Source organism: Tiliqua scincoides, chromosome 2 (genome assembly GCF_035046505.1).
Source record: "Tiliqua scincoides isolate rTilSci1 chromosome 2, rTilSci1.hap2, whole genome shotgun sequence".
NCBI classification, from domain to species: Eukaryota; Metazoa; Chordata; class Lepidosauria; order Squamata; family Scincidae; genus Tiliqua; species Tiliqua scincoides.
Genome location: NC_089822.1, coordinates 109,876,244 through 109,897,732, shown reverse-complemented (window position 1 = coordinate 109,897,732; position 21,489 = coordinate 109,876,244). Strand labels below are relative to the sequence as shown.

The 21,489-nt window shown below is 45.2% G+C and overlaps 2 protein-coding genes across 5 annotated transcripts in view; one reads left to right on the top strand and one right to left on the bottom strand.

The window, feature by feature from the left end:
- CNN1 (calponin 1) overlaps positions 1-3,265 on the bottom strand; it is a 75,052-nt gene extending 71,787 nt beyond the window's left edge. The window contains exon 1 of the mRNA XM_066616975.1: positions 3,187-3,265. The gene's annotated coding sequence lies outside the window, so the exon portion shown is untranslated. The remainder of the gene's footprint in view (positions 1-3,186) is intronic.
- A 150-nt stretch (positions 3,266-3,415) lies between these two features.
- ECSIT (ECSIT signaling integrator) lies at positions 3,416-18,172 on the top strand. 4 transcript variants are annotated; one of them, XM_066617774.1, is made up of 8 exons: positions 3,416-3,506; positions 8,062-8,233; positions 8,438-8,870; positions 9,834-10,057; positions 11,478-11,535; positions 12,630-12,778; positions 15,155-15,260; positions 16,624-18,172. In XM_066617774.1, the coding sequence occupies exons 2-8, from the start codon at positions 8,114-8,116 to the stop codon at positions 16,845-16,847; spliced, it is 1,314 nt and encodes a 437-aa protein (XP_066473871.1). In that variant the 5' UTR covers positions 3,416-3,506; positions 8,062-8,113; the 3' UTR covers positions 16,848-18,172. The 4 variants fall into 4 exon arrangements, with proteins under 4 accessions (XP_066473871.1, XP_066473868.1, XP_066473869.1 ...); XM_066617771.1 differs by lacking the exon at positions 3,416-3,506 and adding an exon at positions 6,621-6,692; XM_066617772.1 differs by lacking the exon at positions 3,416-3,506 and adding an exon at positions 6,648-6,716.
- The last annotated feature ends 3,317 nt before the right edge of the window (positions 18,173-21,489 follow it).

The following is a 21,489-nucleotide window of genomic DNA, read 5'->3' as shown; positions in this document are numbered from 1 at the left end:
CACAATTTATCTTGGTGCACTCATCATAAACTGGCAGTTAATTTAGCCCATGCTGCTTCCCAAGCTATCCTTAGGTTTTTTCACAGGAAGGGTAATTGCATCATCCTTGTGGCAGTTAAGATCTTTAATGCCAAGTCATTTGTGCAATTACTATATGGCATTCCAATTTGGATCAGGGCAGCAAACCATGAGCTGGAGCAAGTCCAGGCAAAATTTCTTAGGGCAATTCTGGGGTTACCTAGGTGTGCCCCTTATGCCACCACATGTTTGGAAACAGGGCAAAAGCTCTTGTTAACCAGAGCCTGGCTTTTGTCCATCCAATATTGGTTGCACATTCATTACAATTCACCTCCAGGCAGTCTGCTATATTTGATGCTCAGCGAGGTTGATCTTTCTTCAATGGTCCAACTATATAAGGAAGAAAATTGAGACAATAGGGATCTCACTGGACCATCTGAATAGTTGCTCATAATCTGAGGCCTATCGGAGCATCACAGACTGTTGGATACTGAATTTCAAAATCTTAATGAACAGGCAACAAAGGCTTGCTCGCCCTTATATTCAATCCCATCCCATGCCAGTTTGGGAAAATGGCAATTACTCTTTTTTCACTGACCAACCCCAGAGAATGCCGTGCCATAACCCTGGCAAGGTTCAACATTATTCCCTCAAGGGTGACAGCTGGGAGATATAGTAAGATTCCCGATCAAGACCGTCCGTCTTTGCCCTTGTAACATGAATCTCTTCATGTTACATATATGTTGAATCTCTTCTACATATATTTTTCTACTGTCCTCAGCATAACAGTGTCCACTCCACCTATCTAATGTCCATCCTGGTTAATAGGGTGGGTCTTCCAGATATGGTAAAAATTAAGCTATTATTAAATGATTGTTCACCCTCAGAGTTGAAAATGGTTTCAAAATTCTTGATGGCGGTGATAAGCCATAATGACTGAATGATGTTTTCAGCCCCATAACTGAGAGGGTGGTAGTCTGCGTAGCTGATGGTGGCAAGAAGACCCATGAGAGGCTATCCAGTATATTCTATATGTTAGGCCAGTATATTCTACATGGGACAAATATACCTCATTTATTTAGATGCTATGTATCCTTATATATCATAGGCTTACATTCACTACTGTTGTTCTCTTTGTTGTGTGGTTGTGTTTATTATGTATGCCAATAAAGGTCTTATCTAAGTTAAAGATCCTCCCCCAATGTAGCCATAACAGGAATGTTAGCCTGCAGTCAAACCCTCAGGGGACTCACTCATCCTATGGTCCGCATTAGTACATTTATGGACCATGATGGACTGCAGACACCCACTGCCCCGGGTAAGACAGAGTACGGGGTTGGCACAGGTCCGAGGAGTCCCATTGGTAAGTGGGAGGCTTAAGTGGAATGAAGGGGAAATCTGTTCCCTTACCTTCCCCAAGCCTCATGATTCACTCCCTCCCACTGGATGCAGCATGTGCACATGGGATTGGGCTACCAGGTTGCAGTCTGGTGCACACTTACCTGGGCCCAAGCCTCATTGGCTACAATGGGACCTACTTCTGAGTAAACATGCACAGAATTGAGCTGTTAGCTACTTAAATCCATCAGCAAGAACAACCCCAAGACTACAGGGGTTGATGGCAATTAGAGGCAGAGACTCCAGAATCCTATCCCATCCCTAAATGGAAGGCAAGGCATGGGACTAATAAGTAGAGGGAAGTTGTAACCAGCGCACCTACGGTAAGTTTGGACTCTTACCATGCAGTCCTACTCATGTGTCATCAGAAGTCCCAGACTGTAGTTGTAATTACTGCTGACTTGGAAAGAAGTGCCATCCAAATCCATGTGGACTTTGAAGTTACTAATTAATTAGGACTGGGCTGGAGCCAGGGTAAGCACCATTACTCAAGCAACCGTCTTGGCTATCTCAACAGCAGTGCTCGGATTATGGGAAGGGGGGGGGAAGAATCTGCTCCCTCATCTTTTGTGATGCCATCCTCAGAATGCTGCTTTATCTTTATGATTTAAGTAAAACTGGAGAGAGCAGGTGGTGAGGCACATGTTTCATGAAGCCCCCTCCCCCACACTTTCATCTCCCCCCCCCACTTTCCTCCATCAGCTGAGCACTGTGGGGCACCAGTGAAGGGATGGAATGGCACCTGAGCCCCCAAGAGGCTACCTCAGTGACACTGCACAGGACTCCATTTAACGCATGGAGAAAAGGGCACATGCGTCTCACACTGCACAAAAACGACAAGCTGCCTGGGTCCACCACCCAAAGGACAGGCACTCTCGTGGCCATTCCGGGTTACACCTTTCAGGACGGTCGCCCACAGCTTAAAGAACGCCACCCTTCCTCACCTGCAAGCTCCCTGCACACCGTCTGGGACTGCAGTACGTACTCAAGCCTGCTCCGGACTCCAGGAGGTCGGCTCTCCTTTGCCACGTCTTTTCGGTGCCCAAGGCAGAGGAGGCTCTCTCTGATCCCCTCCTTTGGCTCTGCTGGGGGCGGGGCTGGGAGGAATCACCGAGATCCGAAAGGGGTGCCCTCCAAGGATCCCTTGCGGCCTAAGGGGTGCCCCTTGAGCCCCTGAATGTATTGTGCGCGCTCCTTGGAGCCCAATCCTACTCAGAAGTAAGTCCCATTCTAGACAATGGTGCTTACTCCCAGGAAAGTGTGCATAAATTGGCAGCCTCAGGCAGTTACCTTCTGTATCTACGGAAGGATACAATGTCTCCCTCCAGGGGTGAGGGCGTGATTGCCCTACAGCATTCTGGTGTCTGGGGGTGGAAGGTGCGCGGCTCGCACTAAAGGCGGCGGAAGGGGGAGTCGCAAAAGGCTGCAATCCTATCTACACTTACTGGGAGCAAGCCCCATTGACTACGATGGGGCTTACTTCTGAGTAATGGGATGGGATTGGGCTCTCAGACTGCAACCCCATCTGCACTGAGCTAGGAGTAAGCCCCATTGCATAGGATCGGGCTCTAAGCTGCTTGCACACTTGAGGATCCATCGCCCCTCGCGCTCGTGCTGCCCGCCTCCCAACTCTGGCCCTGCTGCGCTGCTACCGCTCAGTTGCAAACAGAACGGCTTGCAGGACCCTCCCGACGTCCAGGCAAGCGAGGATCTCCCGTTTGCTCCCCCCCCCCCATGCTGGCTCTCCCTCCTCGCTCTTGCAACACCCACCTCCCTGCAACCGTGGCCGCTGCTCCGGCCTGGGCAAAGCTACGCCGACCCAGGCGAGGATGCTCCTTTGCTGCTGCGGCTCCCCACCTCCGTGCACGGGAGAGGAGACCAGCGCTCCCCGCCTCCACCAATCGCCGCTGCCGCACCGCCCCCGGCTCCGCCCTGCAGGGAGAGAACGATCCGGGATTCTGGGAGGAGCGAGCTCTGTCCACGCACTGCCACGAACTCAGAGGAGGAAAACCGGACCCCGCTCCGGAGCAGACCTGCACGTTCCTTCTGGCCGGCTGCTTTCTCACCAGACTGTGAATGTCTACTCAGAAGTAAGTCCCATTAATTAATACATATCAGCAGGGAATTGCCCCCCCCCCACACAACAGCACAGGACACCACACCCAACCAGACATAAGGATGTCAAAACAGATGTTAATGTAGCACAAGCAGCAAATATCATACAGCAGCTAAACATTCCAGCACTCAGAGTTCAAGTTACCTTATGCCATGCACACAAACACACCCTGCCAATAAATAGCTTTTTGTCTGCAGTAGGCCAAGGGAAAGTATATCTCTTGGAAGAGGACAGGCATGTAACATAAATACACATTCATTCATTCACCTTTATTGGCATATAAACATAAATACACAAGCCTCTTCATGTCTTTGTGGGGAAATTCATCAGCAGGAAAGAACTTTTTTTTGCCAGAGAAGGAACTGTGACAAGCCACAAGGAAAGCTCCAACTGCACTCAAACAAACAGAAATGCTGGTACCTCACTATGCAGAAATCCAGGGTAGGAAGCAGGTAAGCCTAATTCAAGGCCAACCAGCAGAACCAAGGCCAAACTCCCCTTCTTGTACGCTGTTCAGAAACACCTATGATAGACACAAAAGAGAAGACAGATGCAGGTCTTGAATCTCCACACTGGGCAGTCTACAAGACAGCCCTCTAACCATGAAGCCACAGCAGGAGACAGATACAGCACATCTCATGGAGCAGCAAGCATCCTGCACCACCCTCTACCTACTCATGCAGTGCTGGTACAGGCACAATGGAAGAGTGTAGATTCAAACCTGAGATGTGCTGCCTCTTCCTAAAGGAGAGCAATGATGATAGTGGTTTGGGAATTGGACTTAGATGTTGGAAGATCCAGGTTCAAATGCCTGCTCAGCCATGAAGCTTCTCCAGTGACCTTGGGCCAGTCACTATCTCTCACCTCACAAGGTTTCTGTGAGGACAAAAGGGTGGGAGGAACTGTGTATACTGCCCTGAGCTTCTTGAAGGAAGGATGGTTTAAAAATGTAAAAAATGAAATAAATATAGTGGGGTTGGAGGAGCTGCAAACAGATGCACCTGGCTGGAAGAAGCCATGAATCATGCAGAGGAAGTGCTGCATAGGCCAATCATTTGGCTGCCTATGATACAGGTTTGGTTTTGCAGCAGTGCACCCATCTAGCCATATACACTGTGCCTATTTGTGTCACAGCTGGCACCTGTAGCCCATTAGCTATCACCATGCCCCCCTTCCCAACTGCTTGCCACATTCAATGCAGCAGCAGTGAACAGGCTGCTTGTGAGCCTGCCACCTCTTCCCCCTGGAATTAGAGAGTAGGAGTGATGCAGACCATGAGCCTTGGTATGAAAAGGCAGAAGGGGACAGAGAGGAAAAGGAAATGTGGAGAGGGCTGAGAACGGGAGAAGCAGAGGCTGGCACATCATTGGATCTTTTCCTCAGGTGTCAGGAGAATGGGTGCCCAATTCTATCCAACTTTCCAGCACTGGTGCAATTGCAATGCAACCCCAGGGTAAAGCAACAAACATTCCCATACCTTGAGGAGGCCTCTGACTGTCTTCCCACTACAGCAGTGGTTCTCACACATTTAGCACTAGGACCTGCTTTTTAGAATGAGAACCTGTCAGGACCCACCAGAAGTGATGTCATGACCAGATGTGACAGCATCAAGCAGGAACATTTTTCACAATCCTAGGCTGCAATCCTACCCACACTTACCATGTGTAAGTCGCATTGACTATCATTAGTCAGTATCAAAGAATGTACATAGTAGCTTGTTAAAAATACAGATCTGTCACATTTCCCCAAAAGCAGTCACATACCATGGTAGCATCAAGTTTAATAAAAATAAAATATTGAAATTGGCTTGTGGCCTGAACCCACCTGAAATTGGCTTGTGGCCCACCTAGTGGGTCCCAACCCACAGTTTGAGAAACACAGCACTACAGGATGCAGTGTGCACCCTATTCGCACGGCTGCACTGGCACTGGAAAATTGGATAGGATTGAGCCCTGGATCCCCACTCTTTTGCAACACAAAAGCCCCTCTTCTTTCCAGCAAGGGGAGACTATGGTCATCTCCTGCCAATGTTTGTTTCTATTTATTTATTTACTAAATTTCTATTCTGATTTATCCCCCCTAAGGACATTGCTATTGTTTTCCTGGCTAGATTCCTGCACTTTTTACAACTTGTGTGAAAAGCAGAAATCAATCATGCTAGCTACCAATCAATCAGTGGTAGCACAAGAGAACACATGTGAACTCTTGTGTGTGTTTCTAATCTCACATGTTAAACTTCTGAAACAAGGGTATACAGGTATTTCACATTCCTGTAATTAACAGAAGTCATCCCATGGGGAACTGGGGTGCAAGCCTATGCATGCTTTCCTGGGAGTAAGCCCCATTGAACTCAATGGGGCTTACCTTTGAGTAGACATGCCTAGGGTTGGGTTGTGGGTCTTTATGTATAGTCAGTGTATGCACATATAGAGTAATGTATGTCTAAGGAAAGGAGTCCGGGTGCCTGCAAATGCCGTTCTTTGTAGGAGCCACAAGAAACCAGCCATGCAGTGGTTCTCACACTTTTAGCACCGGGACCCACTTTTGAAAATGAGAATCTGTCACAACCCACTGGAAGTGAAGTCATGACTAGAAGTGACATCATCAAACAGGAACTTTTTAACAATCCTACCCAATCCTACTCAAGAGTAAGTCCCATTTACTATCATATATACAATAGCCTATTAAAAGAACAGATCTGTAACATTTCCCCAAATGCAGTCACTTACCAGGGTAGCATCAAGTCTAATATATTAAAAATAAAATATTGAAATGAATGGGGACCCACCTAGTGGGTCCTGACCCAGTTTGAGAAACATTGGTTGGAGGGATGCGCTAGTCGTTAGGCAGCCTCTGGCTCACCCCCATCTGTGCAGGTGAGAACTTTCCTGCAAAGCATCAGCTGTTTGGTTTCAGCTGTGGCCAAGGCACAGACAGAATACATGCCAGGAAACCGAAACCTTTAGGACCCTGGGAGTCAGCGCAGCCGCCATCCTCGAAGCTGGACTTGCTCTTCCCTCCCAGCCCCAGCAATGAGCCCGTCGGCGACGGAAGGGGCGTGGCGTGCAGGCTCTTTCTGATTGGGCATCGACGGAAGCTGACGTCACGAGGTGAACGCTGGCACTTGCAAGATGGTAGCGCCCGCTGGTTGGGAGAGGAGGTCAGGGATTGTGTGTGGAACGCGGTGCGTGCTGGGGTAATGGGAGGGCCTTGCTTGGAACGTGGTTGCTAGTCATTGTGGCCATCTGTGTCCATTGTGGCTGCTACTTGTAAGGTATGCTCAGTAGGAAGCCAGGTGGGGGCTGCAATCCTCTCCACGCTTACCTGGGAGTAAGTTCCATTGACTATAATTGAACTTACTTCTGAGTAGACAGGCATAGGGTTGGGCTCTGAGGCTGCACTGACTATAATGGGACTGACCTTTGAGTAGACAAGCATAGGGTTGGGCTCTGAGGCTGCAATCCTAGCCATATTTTCCTGGGAGTAAGCTCCATTGACTATAATGGGACTGACTTCTGAGTAGACGGGCATAGGGTTGGGCTCTGAAGCTGCAATCCTAGCCACACTTACCTGGGAGTCAGCCCCATTGCCTATAATGGGATTTACTTCTGAGCAGACATGCATCATGTAAGGCTGCAATCCTGTCCATACTTACCTGGGAGTAAGTCCCATTGTCTATAATGGAACTTACTTCAGAGAAGCATGCATAGGATTGGGCTGACAGTTCCCTATTGACTGCCCAATCCCATGCATGTCTACTGAGAAGTAAGTCCCATTAAGTTCAATGGGGCTGATTCTCAGGCAAGCATGCATAGGATTGCAGCCTGAGTCATCAACACTTGAGGGAAAAGGTTGTTTTAAATTGTTGTTTAAAATACATTCAATAAAATTATTACTATGCAAAGGGGCTGAAGTTTGTAAGCAAGAGTGTGTGTTTTTACTATAAAACTTCATGGAAATAACAGAATCTTGTAGCACCTTAAAAACAAGTGCATTTGTTGTTTCCTAAGCATTTGTTGACTAGAGCTCACTTCATGCATCTGATGAAAGCTTTTGTGGAAATAAATGTGTAAGCTGTGAAGGTGCTACATGACTCCTGCTTTTGCTTCGTAGACCAATATTGCTCCCCCTCTTTAAGCTGCATCAGCGGCAGTGAATGTTAGTGGATGGTAGCTAAAGATAGAAAAACTGGGTTCAGATCTCATGGCAGCCTTGTGGAAACTAAGACGCATTTCTGTATCTTTAGTTTGTGGAAAGCAGTAGGGGATATCAAGGCACTTTGGGTGGTTCAAAATTGTCCCATAAATGGAAGAATGTAATAAAAGTTGTCATAATAATAATAATAATAATGAGCAAGTGTATGGCATATTCTGCATAAAAGAGTAACAGAAAGTTAGGAACCAGTTACCAGTTCTGATAACTTTTGCATGTTTTGATATCTGATGTTGAATGTATCTCTGCCTTTATCTAGGCCTGCATCTTAGGAGTAGCTAATGTGTATGATCTCCTTTTTTTTTTTTTTAATGCAGATAGCACTTCCCTCTCTTTCTGCTCTGATTCTGGAAAGATAGGCTGCCTGCCATGAACTGCATGTGGACATTATTGCTGACCCGGGAGCTCTCTGCTGGAAGGGGTACTGTCCTGCTACAGGCTGCTTCTAAGAGGGATCTCCTGCGACTACAGAGAAGTGGCTGTCTCCAGGTAAAAGTGTTTCTTAGCAGTTCCCCTTTGCTCTCTGAGATCTCTTTTAAAAGGTAGGAGCCCTTTAAATTCTCAGAATTCTGTGCCAGCTGCTCAGTTTTTGATAAACTGGACTCTGTTTTGACATTCTTCTGATGCATTCACAGCGTTGTGGTTTGATAGCCTTTACTGCAAGAATGTTCTGAGTGTGTTTCTCTTTCTTAGAACTCCAGGTTGGTTCCTGTGAGGCACATACGGGCAAGTACAGCTCTTGGCACTGTCAAATCCAACTTTACCCCATCTGTCAAAGATGACAAGGACCGTGAGAAAGGATCTGCCAGCCGATCCTTGGTGACCATGGAAGATCTTTTTGAGCGGGTTTCCAGGGATTCAAAAACTAAAGCCACATTTCAGCAGGCTGTGGATGTTTTCTGTAAGCAGGACATACGTCGCAGAGGCCATGTGGAGTTCATCTATGCAGCCCTGAAGAAGATGCCGGAGTTTGGTGTGGAGAGAGACATCAATGTCTACAACAAAATCTTGGATGTCTTCCCCAAGGAAGTCTTTGTGCCTCGCAATTTCATCCAGAGAATGTACAACCACTACCCCCGGCAACAGGAATGTGGCGTCCAGGTCCTTGAGCAGATGGAGAACTATGGTAGGCATGATGAGAAGGCAGAGAGACAGCAGCTTCCAAAGGCATGACTGTGGCTTGAACAGGAGTTTGAGATTCCTGGGTGTTAGCTGCTAGAGTAGAACTCAATGTAAGTTTTAATGCAATATAAAACCCAGATACAAGCAACACAAAATATGTGATGCAGACTTTTTGTTTGTCTTACTATGCTGCTACTATGCTATACTATCAATATGTGATATTTGATGTTGTGAGCCACTGTGATATCTTAAAAGTGGGGATATAAGGGCCTAATCCTGTCCAATTTTCTAGCACCAGCAGCTCTAAGGTAAGGGGACAAATATTCCTGTACCTTGAGGAGGCCTCAGTGACTGCTGCTCCACTGGAGAATGCAGTACATGCCCCATTGGCACAGCTGCATCAGCACTGGAAAATTGGATAGGATTGGGCTTTAAGTGTTCTTAATAATAATTGGGATTGTTTTCTGCTGCAGTCTCTGTAGTGGAAAAGCTAGGGATGATTACATTTTTAATAATACTTCTACAGAGATAACTTAAAGCTTAAATCAGATATAAGCAAAGAATCTATGGAAGGGATTATGGACAATATAGTACAGTGTAGGAAGCATGTGGCCTACTATGATGATTTTAAATTCTTGATGTGAGGAAATGGATAGACAGGAATGAATGGGGTGAAGGAGTTTGTGCTCTGTTGCACCAATCGATCAGGAGCGTGCAGCAGGCAAGAACCAACTGATGTGATGAGTTACCTTGAAGAGTCAGGTTACTTTAGCTGAGGGAGGAATTTGAAAACTGTGCATAGCATCTGCAGAATTATGTAAGGAAGAGGGACCTGTGGGTAATAGATAGGCCAGGAAGAACCCTAACTCCAAAGACTAAAACAGTAGTTCTTTATCTATTCTGAGATAAGAAAAAAAAGAGGCTTCTTCCCAATCCTGAGAGGTTTGTCCTTTTTTTTGCCTTGAAGGTGTAATGCCCAACAAGGAGACAAAGGTGCTGCTTTTCCAGATCTTTGGAGACAAGAGTCATCCTGTGAGGAAATACGAAAGGCTCATGTACTGGTTTCCAAAATTCAAACATGTCAACCCACACCCTGTTCCAGAACCTCTGCCACAAGACGTTATTGATCTTGCAAAGCTGACTCTGCAGAGGATCGCAGCTGACATGGATGCCAAGGTTACAGTCTATCAGGTAAGACACTCAGGGATCCTAGCTGTGGAGAGGATTATGCACTCTGCAGCTTCAAGTGATGACTAATTTCCTGCAACATTGTTAACAGGCTTTGTGAGGAGGGATAGTTAATGCCACCAGTACACTGATGTCTTCCTTAGGTGAAGGATTCCTTAGAATTCTGTGCCAAAGCTTTCAGATTCCATCATAAGGAAATTCAAAGCTGACTTTGATCAAGGCTCTTTATAGCTGCCATCTATTCTCTTTAAAGAGCAAGACAGATAAAATCTTACAGTCTAAATCTTAATTATGATTAATGTGACTAAAAATTGAGATCAAAGGAGCATGCTTGTGGCAGCACCCTTCCGTGTTGTAAATACTTTGACCCAGTGGACACCCAAGAGTCTTACTGCCTGCAGGCACTCTGAAATTACTCTGGCTCTCTGAGTTACAAATTTCCAAGCTGGACAGCTGCATTGGTTCTTTCATACAGACTCACTGTAGCCTTCAGTGGCACTTTCATATGGGCACAATTCTGCTGGGCAGGCACGAACCAACTGTTTCAACTTGAGTACATTTTAACATAAGTACAGATCACTGAAAGCTAACCTGTACTTAAGTGTCTAGGGATGCAGTCTTAATATGGTGTTAGGCTGGCGCAGGCCCCCTGCGCTTCCCTACAATGTGCCATAAAGCATATTTGTGACTACTCTGGAGTTGGCTAGGCCTGTACCAGCCCACAGAAGCCTGCACTGAATCCACACCTGGACCAAGTAAGTGCCAGGTAAGGCAGGCTGATGCAAGAGGTAAGGCAGGCTGCCAGATAAAGTAGGCTGGTGCAGAAGGTGGGGAGAAGGCTTTCCTGAGCGGCAGGAGGGTGGATCAGGCCCAGGAGGGGGCTGGGACCGACTGCAGCAGTGCAGGCCATATCCTAACCCCCCTGGGCCCTGCAGCCTTACATGGGGTACTCAGATTTGCACCAGCAATTTCGCTGGCACAGATCTGAGTAGCCCCATGTGGTGGCTGGGGCATTACTTGAGGTAAGAGGAAAAATATCCCCTTACCCCGAGTTGCTGTTCAGCTGGCACCTACCTTGTGCTGGATACAGGCTACTATATGTTCCAGCGCAAGTTAGGATTGGGCTTGTTCGTGTAGCATGATGGGTTTAGGTGTTTGTTTTACACTGACTTGGAAGCCTCACCTAAGCAATTCTTTGCCCCCCCCCACCCCCACCCACAGCAGCAACACTTCTGGTTATGGGTTTGTTGAGCAATGGGTTGTTCCTTTTGATTCTGGGCAAAACCAGGATTAGTTCTTAAAAACATTGATTCAGATTTTATGCTTTTAGATTCATTAAAGCTTGTAGCATTCTTCAGTGGGGGAACAGTATTGGGCTATGGAGTATATTACCAATTGAAAACAGTTTTCTTCTTCCTTACAGTTTCCTCATAAGGAGATCTCAGACTCTGGAAAGACAATCGAATATCCACATATCGTAGGTACTAATATCTTTGGGTTATCTAACTCTTTTATGGTTGATAGCCCTTGTGTTTTATGATGCAAAGGGGTGTGAGAACTGTCAAGGAGGTAAAAGTGGCTGTGGAAGAGGTTTGAGCTGTCATGAGGTCAACGGTTTTTTTTGAAGATTGGGTGTTTGTCTTCTGTAGTGAAGATTATGCTACCCTAGACCACCTGCAGCTGAGAGCAGGGCAAAAGCCTCTTCCCATCGAGTAATAAAAAAGTCTGCTTAGAAAGAATATAACAAACTTTTTTTTCCTTGCATCTGCTCTTCTCTCTGTAAATAGATGCTCCTGTTGTCCTTCTGGCAGGAAGCCTCTTCAAGGTTGGGGGAGAAGCCACCTAGTTTCCCAACCTTCACATCCCTCTTCTGTTCCAGAATTAGATATAAAATCCAGACAGTGGCAGAGGTCAAAACAATAATTTAAATAACTTCTTTAAATTACAGTGCTGGGCCAAATGAGAATATTTTGATAAGGACAGAGATAGTAAGAAATAAAAAAGGAAGAGAAATGGAGGGGGAGCCATAGTTTATGGGTAGTATTGGTGGAAATAGAAGTCCTGCCCAGTTTCTTTGGTTTCTAAGTTTTTACATGCACTACCTGCCTGCTTTCCATTTGTTTTCTAAAACAAATTATATTGCAGTGAGAATTTCTGATTCCTTCCCCCATTTTTAACCTAATTTTCACCTGTTTGGGACCTTTTAAACACCCCATAGACTTCTGTGATACCTCAGCATTGTAAGAAGGCTGCCGAGTTATGTACATGCAGTGGCTATTATACTCTGGTGTTGTTGACCTCCAGCTACTGACCAGTAAACAAAGAATATCGCTTTGAGTTAGTTCATGAAGCCCACATGATTTCCAAGAGTGTCAAATCCAGGTAACCTCTCCCATAACCAATCCCACAGGTATAACTAAATTCATACCCACAATTATAAAAGCAGGAGGGCACATGCAACTTTGCACATTTGTTCCAGGTCCAATGTTGGAAGTAGTTCAGATATGACAACTATGATGCGTAGACTCTTGATTTTATTACCTGTTCTTCCTGTTTCTTTCCTTTACCTCTTTAGGAATCCAGAGCCCTGATCAGCAGTCACTTTTAGCTAGTCATAATCCAGACAGGCCCGTCTTCGTTGAAGGTCCCTTCCGCTTGTGGCTCAAGAAGACATGTGTTTATTACTACACACTCAGGGCTGAGCTGTTGCCTCTAGAAGAAAGGGTAAGTGGGGTGGCTCTCCTGTTGGGGAGGGGATTATGCTCCTAGCAACAAACTTCTACCATAGATCTACAAGTTCACTGTGGTGACATCCACTGGATGCGTGTTTTAGTGGAGAAGGAGCTTCCTTTAGACATATTGCAGATTATGGTGATAGTATGTGTGCATGCACATTTGGGAGTATGAGAGGGGAGTGACTGAGCATTAGAAATAGGTTCTGTATTTTTAAAGTGTATTGTGCAGGTCAAAGGGATTTTAGGAATTGTCATAATTGATCTTCTGCCATATTTCCTTTGAAGGGCATTGGCTATTGGGCCCTGTGATTCACTGAATTTAAGAAATCAGAAAAGGTAGCAAATCAGATTTTTAATAGTAGATTTTGTAGTTCTGAAAGTAGGGGTTTAAATTCTAATTTAAACTTGGACACTACCCTGGGTAAAAGCAATCTGCAGCTTGGTTTAGTAAAATTGTTTGCCACAGTTGAAACGGCATCTTTTATCTAGTCCAGAAGCTGTTTTAAGAAGTCAGGAATTTTGAGAAACTTCCATGTAAGCTTAATCCAGTTTTATTCAAAACATGTCTATTCTTATTCACTGTGGCAGAATCTCCACTGGAAATAGAGAAAGCTGGTGGTAGTGGAGCATCTTAGAGACTGAGCTGTATCAAGGCTTTTCTGGTTCAAATAATAATAATAATAATAATAATAATAATACAGGTATTTCTATACTGCCTTTCTTGGTCCTCAGATTTCTCCTTAGACTTTATTCAAGGCGGTTTACATAGGCAGGCAATTTAAATCCCAGTAGGGATTTTTACAATTTGAAAGAAGGTGTCTATCTTTCAAGAAACCACAACATTCAAGTGTTTCTTTCTTGTTCTGGTCGCACATTCTGGCCTTCATCCTCCCACGCACAGAGCAGATGGAATAGCTCGGCTCAGCTTGTCAGCTGCTTCAAGGTCGCACGGTGCCCTCGAACTGGCGACCTTCGGATGTTATCTTCAGGCAAATGAAGGCTTAACCCTCTAGACCAGACCTCCTGCCCATGAATGTCTGCCCATGAATGTCTCCTCTACCATGAATTCATATGGTAGATTTAGGCAAACCATTTCCTCTCAGCCTTGGCTCCATTGCTGCAGTATGGGAATAATAATACTTGCTTCTCTGACAGAGCTATTGTAATATATGCATAAGTATTTCACATGTCCATATACAAATGTAATACATATGAAGCACTTTGTTCATTCAGAGTTATACCAGTGTTGTTAAATTAGTGAGCGAGTGAAGCTGAGAGTGTGCATACAAGTAGTGGCAAGAATGAAATTCAGGGAGCCAATGAAATCTGGGTTGTCTTGAAGGGGGAATGTTTCTTTTTTCCTAGAAACAGAAGTAGGACTTGCCTATGGGGCTTATCCAGGAAAAGAATGAAGCAGAGGAAGGAAGTAGGGAGCTTGTCTGCTTATGTCGGAAAAACTTTTTCACATGATAAGTAAAGCATATCTCTGAGGACTTACACAGACTCATGAAAGGCAGTCCAGGAAAGAGTTGTCAGCCAGGTTTAGCTTGAACAGACAGCCTTGCCATTCTCAGGATCAGTGTTCCCTATAAACTGCATGGCTACACAAGCTCTGAAGTAGGGAGCTGGGCAACCCAGAAGTTCAGCAATGATGCACAACATCATCACCAAGCAGTTGCGGTGCTGTGCACAAGAAGGGTCTGTGCATTGGTGTAGGCTGCTTTGTGGGAATAATGCTCAGGGTGTTTCAAATATTGGTGAAGGTGAGGAGTGAACAAAAAGGATTGAATTCCTTTACAGCAGTGTTTCTCAATCTGTGGGTCGGGACCCACTAGGAGGGTCGTGAGACAATTTCAGGTGGGTCCCCATTCATTTAAACATTTTATTTTTAATGTATTAGACTTGATGCTACCATGATATGTGACTGCATTTGGGGAAATGTTATAGACCTGTACTTTTAACAAACTACTATGTATATTCTTTTAACAATGATAGTAAACTTACTCCTGGGTAAGTGTGGGTAGGATTGCAGCCTAGAATAGTAAAAAATGTTCCTGCTGGATGATGTCACTTCCGGTCATGACATCACTTCTGGTGGGTCCCGACAGATTCTCATTCTGTCCTAGTGGGTTGTGGAGCTAAATGTGTGAGAATCACTGCTTTACAGTATCTTCATATACTGTAAACATACTGGTTCTAGCGGGGATTGGACAGATCAGCATAGGGCTGATCTCTTGGTTCATCAGAGATTTTTTTGTTAGGATGCGGTTGCCATCTTGAAACTCTAGGACCAGCATGCTTTGTAAGGAGAACATCAGTGTGGCTGTGGAAGTATTAGAGTCTCTCTCCCTCTTCTTATTGATAGAAGGAGGAAGTGATTGATCCAGAAAGGAATTTCTATTACCCCATGTATTTGGATTTTGACCTGGATCGGGACCTGTGGGATGATTACGAATTTGACATAGATGAAGGTAACTCCTGTATCAGTCATTTTGTGGAGTGCTTTTTAAAAGATAAAGTGAAAATAAATAAGTAGCACAGGGAATCCAAGGGTGATTTTAAAAAAATCTGGGCAATTGCCAATAACAACTAATACAAGAAAAGGTGGAAGAATTAAGTGGTAATGGACAGCTTTGTCACTGTTAACCACTTCTGAGTTTGTCTTGTAACAGTCTTTGTTGGGAAGTGATAGCCTTAGAAGTGGGTAACCATGCTATATGCACACACTTCTGTTCGAGCACAGGAGAGTGTCAGCTTGCCCATCTGAGGGCAAACTGCTTTCTGGCTTTGTTTAAAATTTTGTGCAAAATCCCATGCATGTAGCATTGCAGGAAGCAGCAGATTTTCTTCTAAATTTCCAGTTGACCTAGACTTCTGTTGCAGTCTGTGCTTTCTGTGGACAAGATGTTTACTCCCCTAGTATTGGATCAGCTGATCCAGATAATCAAAATGGTGTGAAGCTTACTATGAAGGATGGGTTGAGATGGTCATGAAAAGAAGAGGCAAAAGTTCTAAGCAACTAGTGTAACCTCTCTCTTACTTAAAAAAAAGCACTTGTTACATAGAATGAGAATCAATTTGCATGAGTATTTTCAAGGAGCTTAGTCACATACTGGAACATCATTAAGCAATCTTAGAGTATTTCTAAGGAGCCCTTGTCTTCTTAGCTGTATCACAGATACAGATCAGCTGTATGACAGGTATCACAAATCTGTATCACAGATACAGATCTTCCCATAGCTTGTTGTAAAGTTGCTCATGTCAGGGTTTCCTGCAGGGTTTATTCCATCTTGTCTAATGAGTACTCACAATCTACGCTGAGTAGGCAAAATAAAAAAGAATACAGTACTGTGTGTCACAGCATCATTCAAAATTATTTAAGTTTTCAGAACTAAAGGTGATGTTTGCATCCTTCCTTTTGATCTAAAAGCAGGTTTATTATTGATGTCTGATCCTTACATGTTCCCTCTACTATCTTCAAGCAAGACATTGTATCTTCAAGCAAGATATTAATCAGAATATCTTCAGTAGCTAATCACCCTTTGTCATGATTCCAAAACATTGTTTAATCTCGTTAAGTTAAAAGGGTAACAAACAAGCTTTATTTTGCTAATGGGTGAACTTAGGACTTATTTTGCTTTGGTAAGGAGAGAATCTTAGGGTTAATCAGAAGCCAGAGCTGAATCAAACTTACTTCTGTCTCAAAATCCCTTTTTCTTCACAATCTGCAACACCCCCCACTGTGCGTTTGTGTGCAGAATCATTGCTAGGATTCTTGCTGAGTTTTCACTCCTGCTTCAAATGATGACGCTGTTGTTTGTGCTTTCCCTGTAGTTGAGGAGGGCCCTGTATTTGCCATGTGTATGGCAGGGGCAGGAGACCAGGTCACCTTGGCTAAGTGGATTGTGGGCCTCCAGGAAACAAACCCTGTGTTGTCTCGGACCCCAGTTGTGTTCCGTCTTGCTCCAGGACCACGGGAGCTACAGCCAAGTGCTGACTTGGATGATTGTAGTGATGAAGAGATGGCACAAGCTCGGCATGTCAAACAAGAGTTCTGAGCAGATGCTAATTACTTTTTGGACTTTGCTGGTTGGTATTGAACTGTAAGTAACTTTAAACCTGTGCTTTAAATTTCTAAGACACTGGTGCAATAGCTTGCTTCAGCTGACCCGAACAATTTTAGCATGGGGATAGCATTGAAAGCACCTGCACAAGCACCAAACAAGGCACTTTTTTCAGCTATACCACTAGCATGTTGTTTATTCAAGGACACTTGTTTGCTGCCTTTGCAGATAATTGTTGATATTGCTCTCCCTTCAAGCAGTTTTTGCAAATGAAATTGCAAATCAAGAACTTATGAGTTTGACTTTTTGCTATATTTTTATTGGATGGGAGTGTGCAGCTGTCTTCTGCACTTTAAAGAAACTCACTTCAGAGCCTCCCGCAATGTTTCCCATTACAGATGTTACCATCATGAGTTCCTTTTTCTGCTTTCTAGTTGGGCCTCTACTCTTTGGTGACCACCTTTCCAGTCTCTGTTATCAGTGAGTCCTGGCAGTCAGGAAAACTGAACCTTCCTGCCACTTGCTTCAATGAGCTCAAATTTGTGCTTTTCATGCACAAATCTGAGTTTCTATGTAAACAGTTTATCAACAGTGTGGCTGAAACTTTGTAAAATTGTTTTAATCGGATGCTGTTTTTGCACAATTTCAGAGAGTAGAGGGGGAGCTATAACAATTCCTCTGATGTAATAAATGTCAAATGTTGACTGTCTGGGATTTAACTTAGAGGTTGAAAAGTTGTAGGCTGAGCAGGGCCTTTACCATAAATTATCAAAGAGCTTAGAAATTATATCTGCTTATTTACTAAAATGTTCAAGCTTTGTTTTGCAGATGACCACTAGATGCCTATTTTTACATTAAAGTAATGAATTCGGAGCTAGTAATGCAGCCCTTGGAGCAGAGAGAATACCAACGGTTACAGCCTATGATAACCAGCAATTGTAGTTTTAAGTCACATATGGGGCAGTGCTATTGCTAACAGGTGTAGTAGCCTGGGGTCTGTCTTAGCACTAATAGCTGAGACAGTGTTTCCTGGTAGAATGGTTTTACCTCAGAAGTGAGCTGAGGAGGGCCTTTTTCACCCAAACACTTCAAATATTCTCTCTAGATTTTTCTTAAGACACCCTTGGCGAGTGCAGAGGAAAACTTGTGGGAGGGAGTCATAACTAAGGTTGCTGAAAACTCTTGGGTATGATTGATTCTTCTTACTGTGAACCGAACTTCTGCTGCACTTGTTCTGTCTCTGAATACCACTGGACCACTGAGGGGATGTCACAACCAGGACCTTTTGCTTCTGTATGAATAAATATTTGAAAACAAAATTTTTGCTTGGACTTTTTAGTTCCATAAAACTTTCTTCACCTTGTGAATTTGTCCAGAAAGGATATATCACAGAGTTCTTTTTTGTGAATGAAAGATCCCTGTTTTAGCTTTCAGGCTTTGTCAACCATAAAAGTGGGTTCTCCTCTTTTTTTAGCAGGGGGAGAGTAACTGGCCCTCCTCACCCCAGCAGTGTCTTTTCTAGTGGCTGCCTGCTGGTGTTCTTTTGTGTCTTTTTAGATTGTGAGCCCTATTGGGACAGGAAGCCATTAATTATTTGATTTTTCTCTGTAAACCGCTTTGTGAACTTTTTGATGAAAAGCGGTATATAAATACTGTTAATAATAATAATAATAAAATAGGTACCATATCATTTGAAAGAATATTTTAGCTTTGTATGAGATAAAATGGGTAATTTCATTTAGAAGAAAGGAGGGGGTTATTCCTTAGCTCAGTGGTTCCCAAACTGTGAGCCATCTCCCCAGGAAGCCACAGAAATCAGCCAGGGGAGCTATGGAATCCTCATAAGAACAGCCCCACTGGATCAGGCCATAGGCCCATCTAGTCCAGCTTCCTGTATCTCATAGCGGCCCACCAAATGCCCCAGGAAGCACACCAGATAACAAGAGACCTGCATCCTGGTGCCCTCCCTTGCATCTGACATAGCCCATTTCTAAAATCAGGAGGTTGCACATGAATCCTCATGAAAAACCTGCTGACGGAACATACCAAGATCCAGGTCTACAGAGCTTGCGTCCTGAGTACACTTCTGTACTGCAGCGAGTCATGGACTCTTCACTCACAACAGGAGAGGAAACTGAATGCTTTCCACATGCGCTGCCTCCGACATATTCTCGGCATCACCTGGCAGGACAAAGTTTCAAACAACACAGTCCTGGAACGTGCTGGAATCCCTAGCATGTATGCACTACTGAAACAGAGACGCCTGCGTTGGCTCGGTCATGTCGTGAGAATGGATGATGGCCGGATCCCAAAGGATCTCCTCTATGGAGAACTCGTGCAAGGAAAGCGCCCTACAGGTAGACCACAGCTGCGATACAAGGAATCTGCAAGAGGGATCTGAAGGCCTTAGGAGTGGACCTCAACAAGTGGGAAACCCTGGCCTCTGAGCGGCCTGCTTGGAGGCAGGCTGTGCAACATGGCCTTTCCCAGTTTGAAGAGACACTTGGCCAACAGTCTGAGGCTAAGAGGCAAAGAAGGAAGGCCCATAGCCAGGGAGACAGGCAGGGACAGACTGCACTTGCTCCCAGTGTGGAAGGGATTGTCACTCCCGAATCGGCCTTTTCAGCCACACTAGATGCTGTTCCAGAACCACCTTTCAGAGCGCGATACCATAGTCTTTCGAGACTGAAGGTTGCCAACTAATACAATGTATAGGATTGTAGCCCTAACAGTGGGTCCTAGCCAATGGCCCAGTAGGTCAAGGGAGTCCCCAGTTGAAAAAGTTTGTGAACCATTGCCTTAGCTACTAATTCAGGTTCAGTGCAGTCCTGATCACTGCATGCTGCTTGCTTCTCTAGCCTGTTCCTCCCTGCTCTTCTCTCCTGCTCACATAATGGTGGCTACATGGCAGTTATCTGCTATGTGTGAACTTGTCCCCCACAACCACTGCCACATATGGACATGGGGTCCTGGTAAAGCTTCTTTCCTCCCCACCGTAGCTCTCCTCTGCCTGACCATTTTTTGGTTGAAGTGTGGGGAAGTATCTTTGGACAGGGTAGAAAGAGGCAAGGGCCTCATGGATTTGCACCTCTCTAGTTTAAGGCACTCCTGTGCTATGGTTTCCCAAGGTGGCCCATATTGTCCCAACTGCCCTGTGGATATTGGATAGTCAGGTTTGGTGGGGGTGTCCTTGAGGATGAATTTAGGAATGATTCCATTCCAATGATTCCCCTTGCTGTGCATGGGGATACTGTCAGTGGGGGGTTAGACAGCTTGCTTTTAGAGGCAACAATCCTTCCAGGGCTCTGATTATGAGGCCTGGTAAATGAGTGGGTCAAATTTTGACTAGTCAGGCCAATGCATGGTTGGCCCTGCACCTTGTGGCATGCCTGTGACATGAATTGAGCATTTGAATCACTTCGGTGCAGGTGTTTTGCTAGCACTTAGTGCTGCTTATCCCTCTCTCCCACAGCTGGTCATTGTTGCTGATTTGCTGTGCTTGTTTGAATTAATGCTGGAGTTAGAGGGCATGGCTATAGTTGCACTGGTCTTCAAGGTCTGGTGGCATAGCTCAGAATGATTTTCTAAGTGGGTAGGATTGTACTGTAAAACATCTTTTCACCTTGGCTCCTCCCTAATGGGTCTTGTATTTGATTATGAGCCTAAGAGGCCTAAAAGTTACGATGCTTGACATTTTTCAGTCTCTTTTTATGCATATGTGTGTATGCACAGTAGTGGCTTCTTGCTTACACAAGAGAAAATAAATGAAGTGCAAAACAGCCCCATGATGGTGGAGCATGCTCTGTTACCTCTAGTGGCTGCTGGCCCTTGAAGGGGCAGGCAGATGGGTGGGCAGGGCATGGAGGAGAAAAAGAAATGCATTAATTTTTCACATTTCTATACTGCCATTCCTCCAAAGAGCTCAGGGCAGTGTACATAGCTGCTTCCTTCCTTTGGCCCTCACAGCAACCCTGTGAGGTAGGTGAGGCTGAGAGAAAGTAAGTGGCCTAAGGTCACCCATGGAGCTTAGTGGCTGAGGGGGGATTTGAACCTGGATCTTCCAGGTTTAAATCCACCTCCCAAACCACTACACCACCTAGGCTTGGTGTGCTTATGGGACTTCCAAAGGCTGTACATCTTCAAACAGGGCAGACACACTGGCAGAATAGAAGACATGGCTGGACTGGTTTCAGAACCTGTTCAGGCCACTCTTTAGAGTGGCCGTTGTCAACCACTGTGCCATGGCACATTGGTGTGTCGCAGGGGGTCCACAGTTGTGCCACAGAAACATGGGGCCAGGTCATTTAACAGTAGGGCCAATGGGGGATGTGAGCCCCCCACTGGTAGCATGGTGTGCCTTGTCAGTGGTCAAAAACCTGATGGTGTGTCTTGTCAGTGTGCCATGGGATGAGAAGGGGGGGAAATGGCTGCTTTAGAGCACGTGGGGACACCCTACAGTGTGACTACCGTCTTGTTGCATGAACACAGCCAAATAGAACGTTCCCACTACCGTACTTTGTAAGTACAGTCACGTCTATACACGCACAACTCTATGGTCTGCCCCACCTCTATGGTAGTCTGCCGGCTAGAAAGGCCCTCCTCTCGCATCTGCGCTGTAAACCGTTTGAAATTCGGA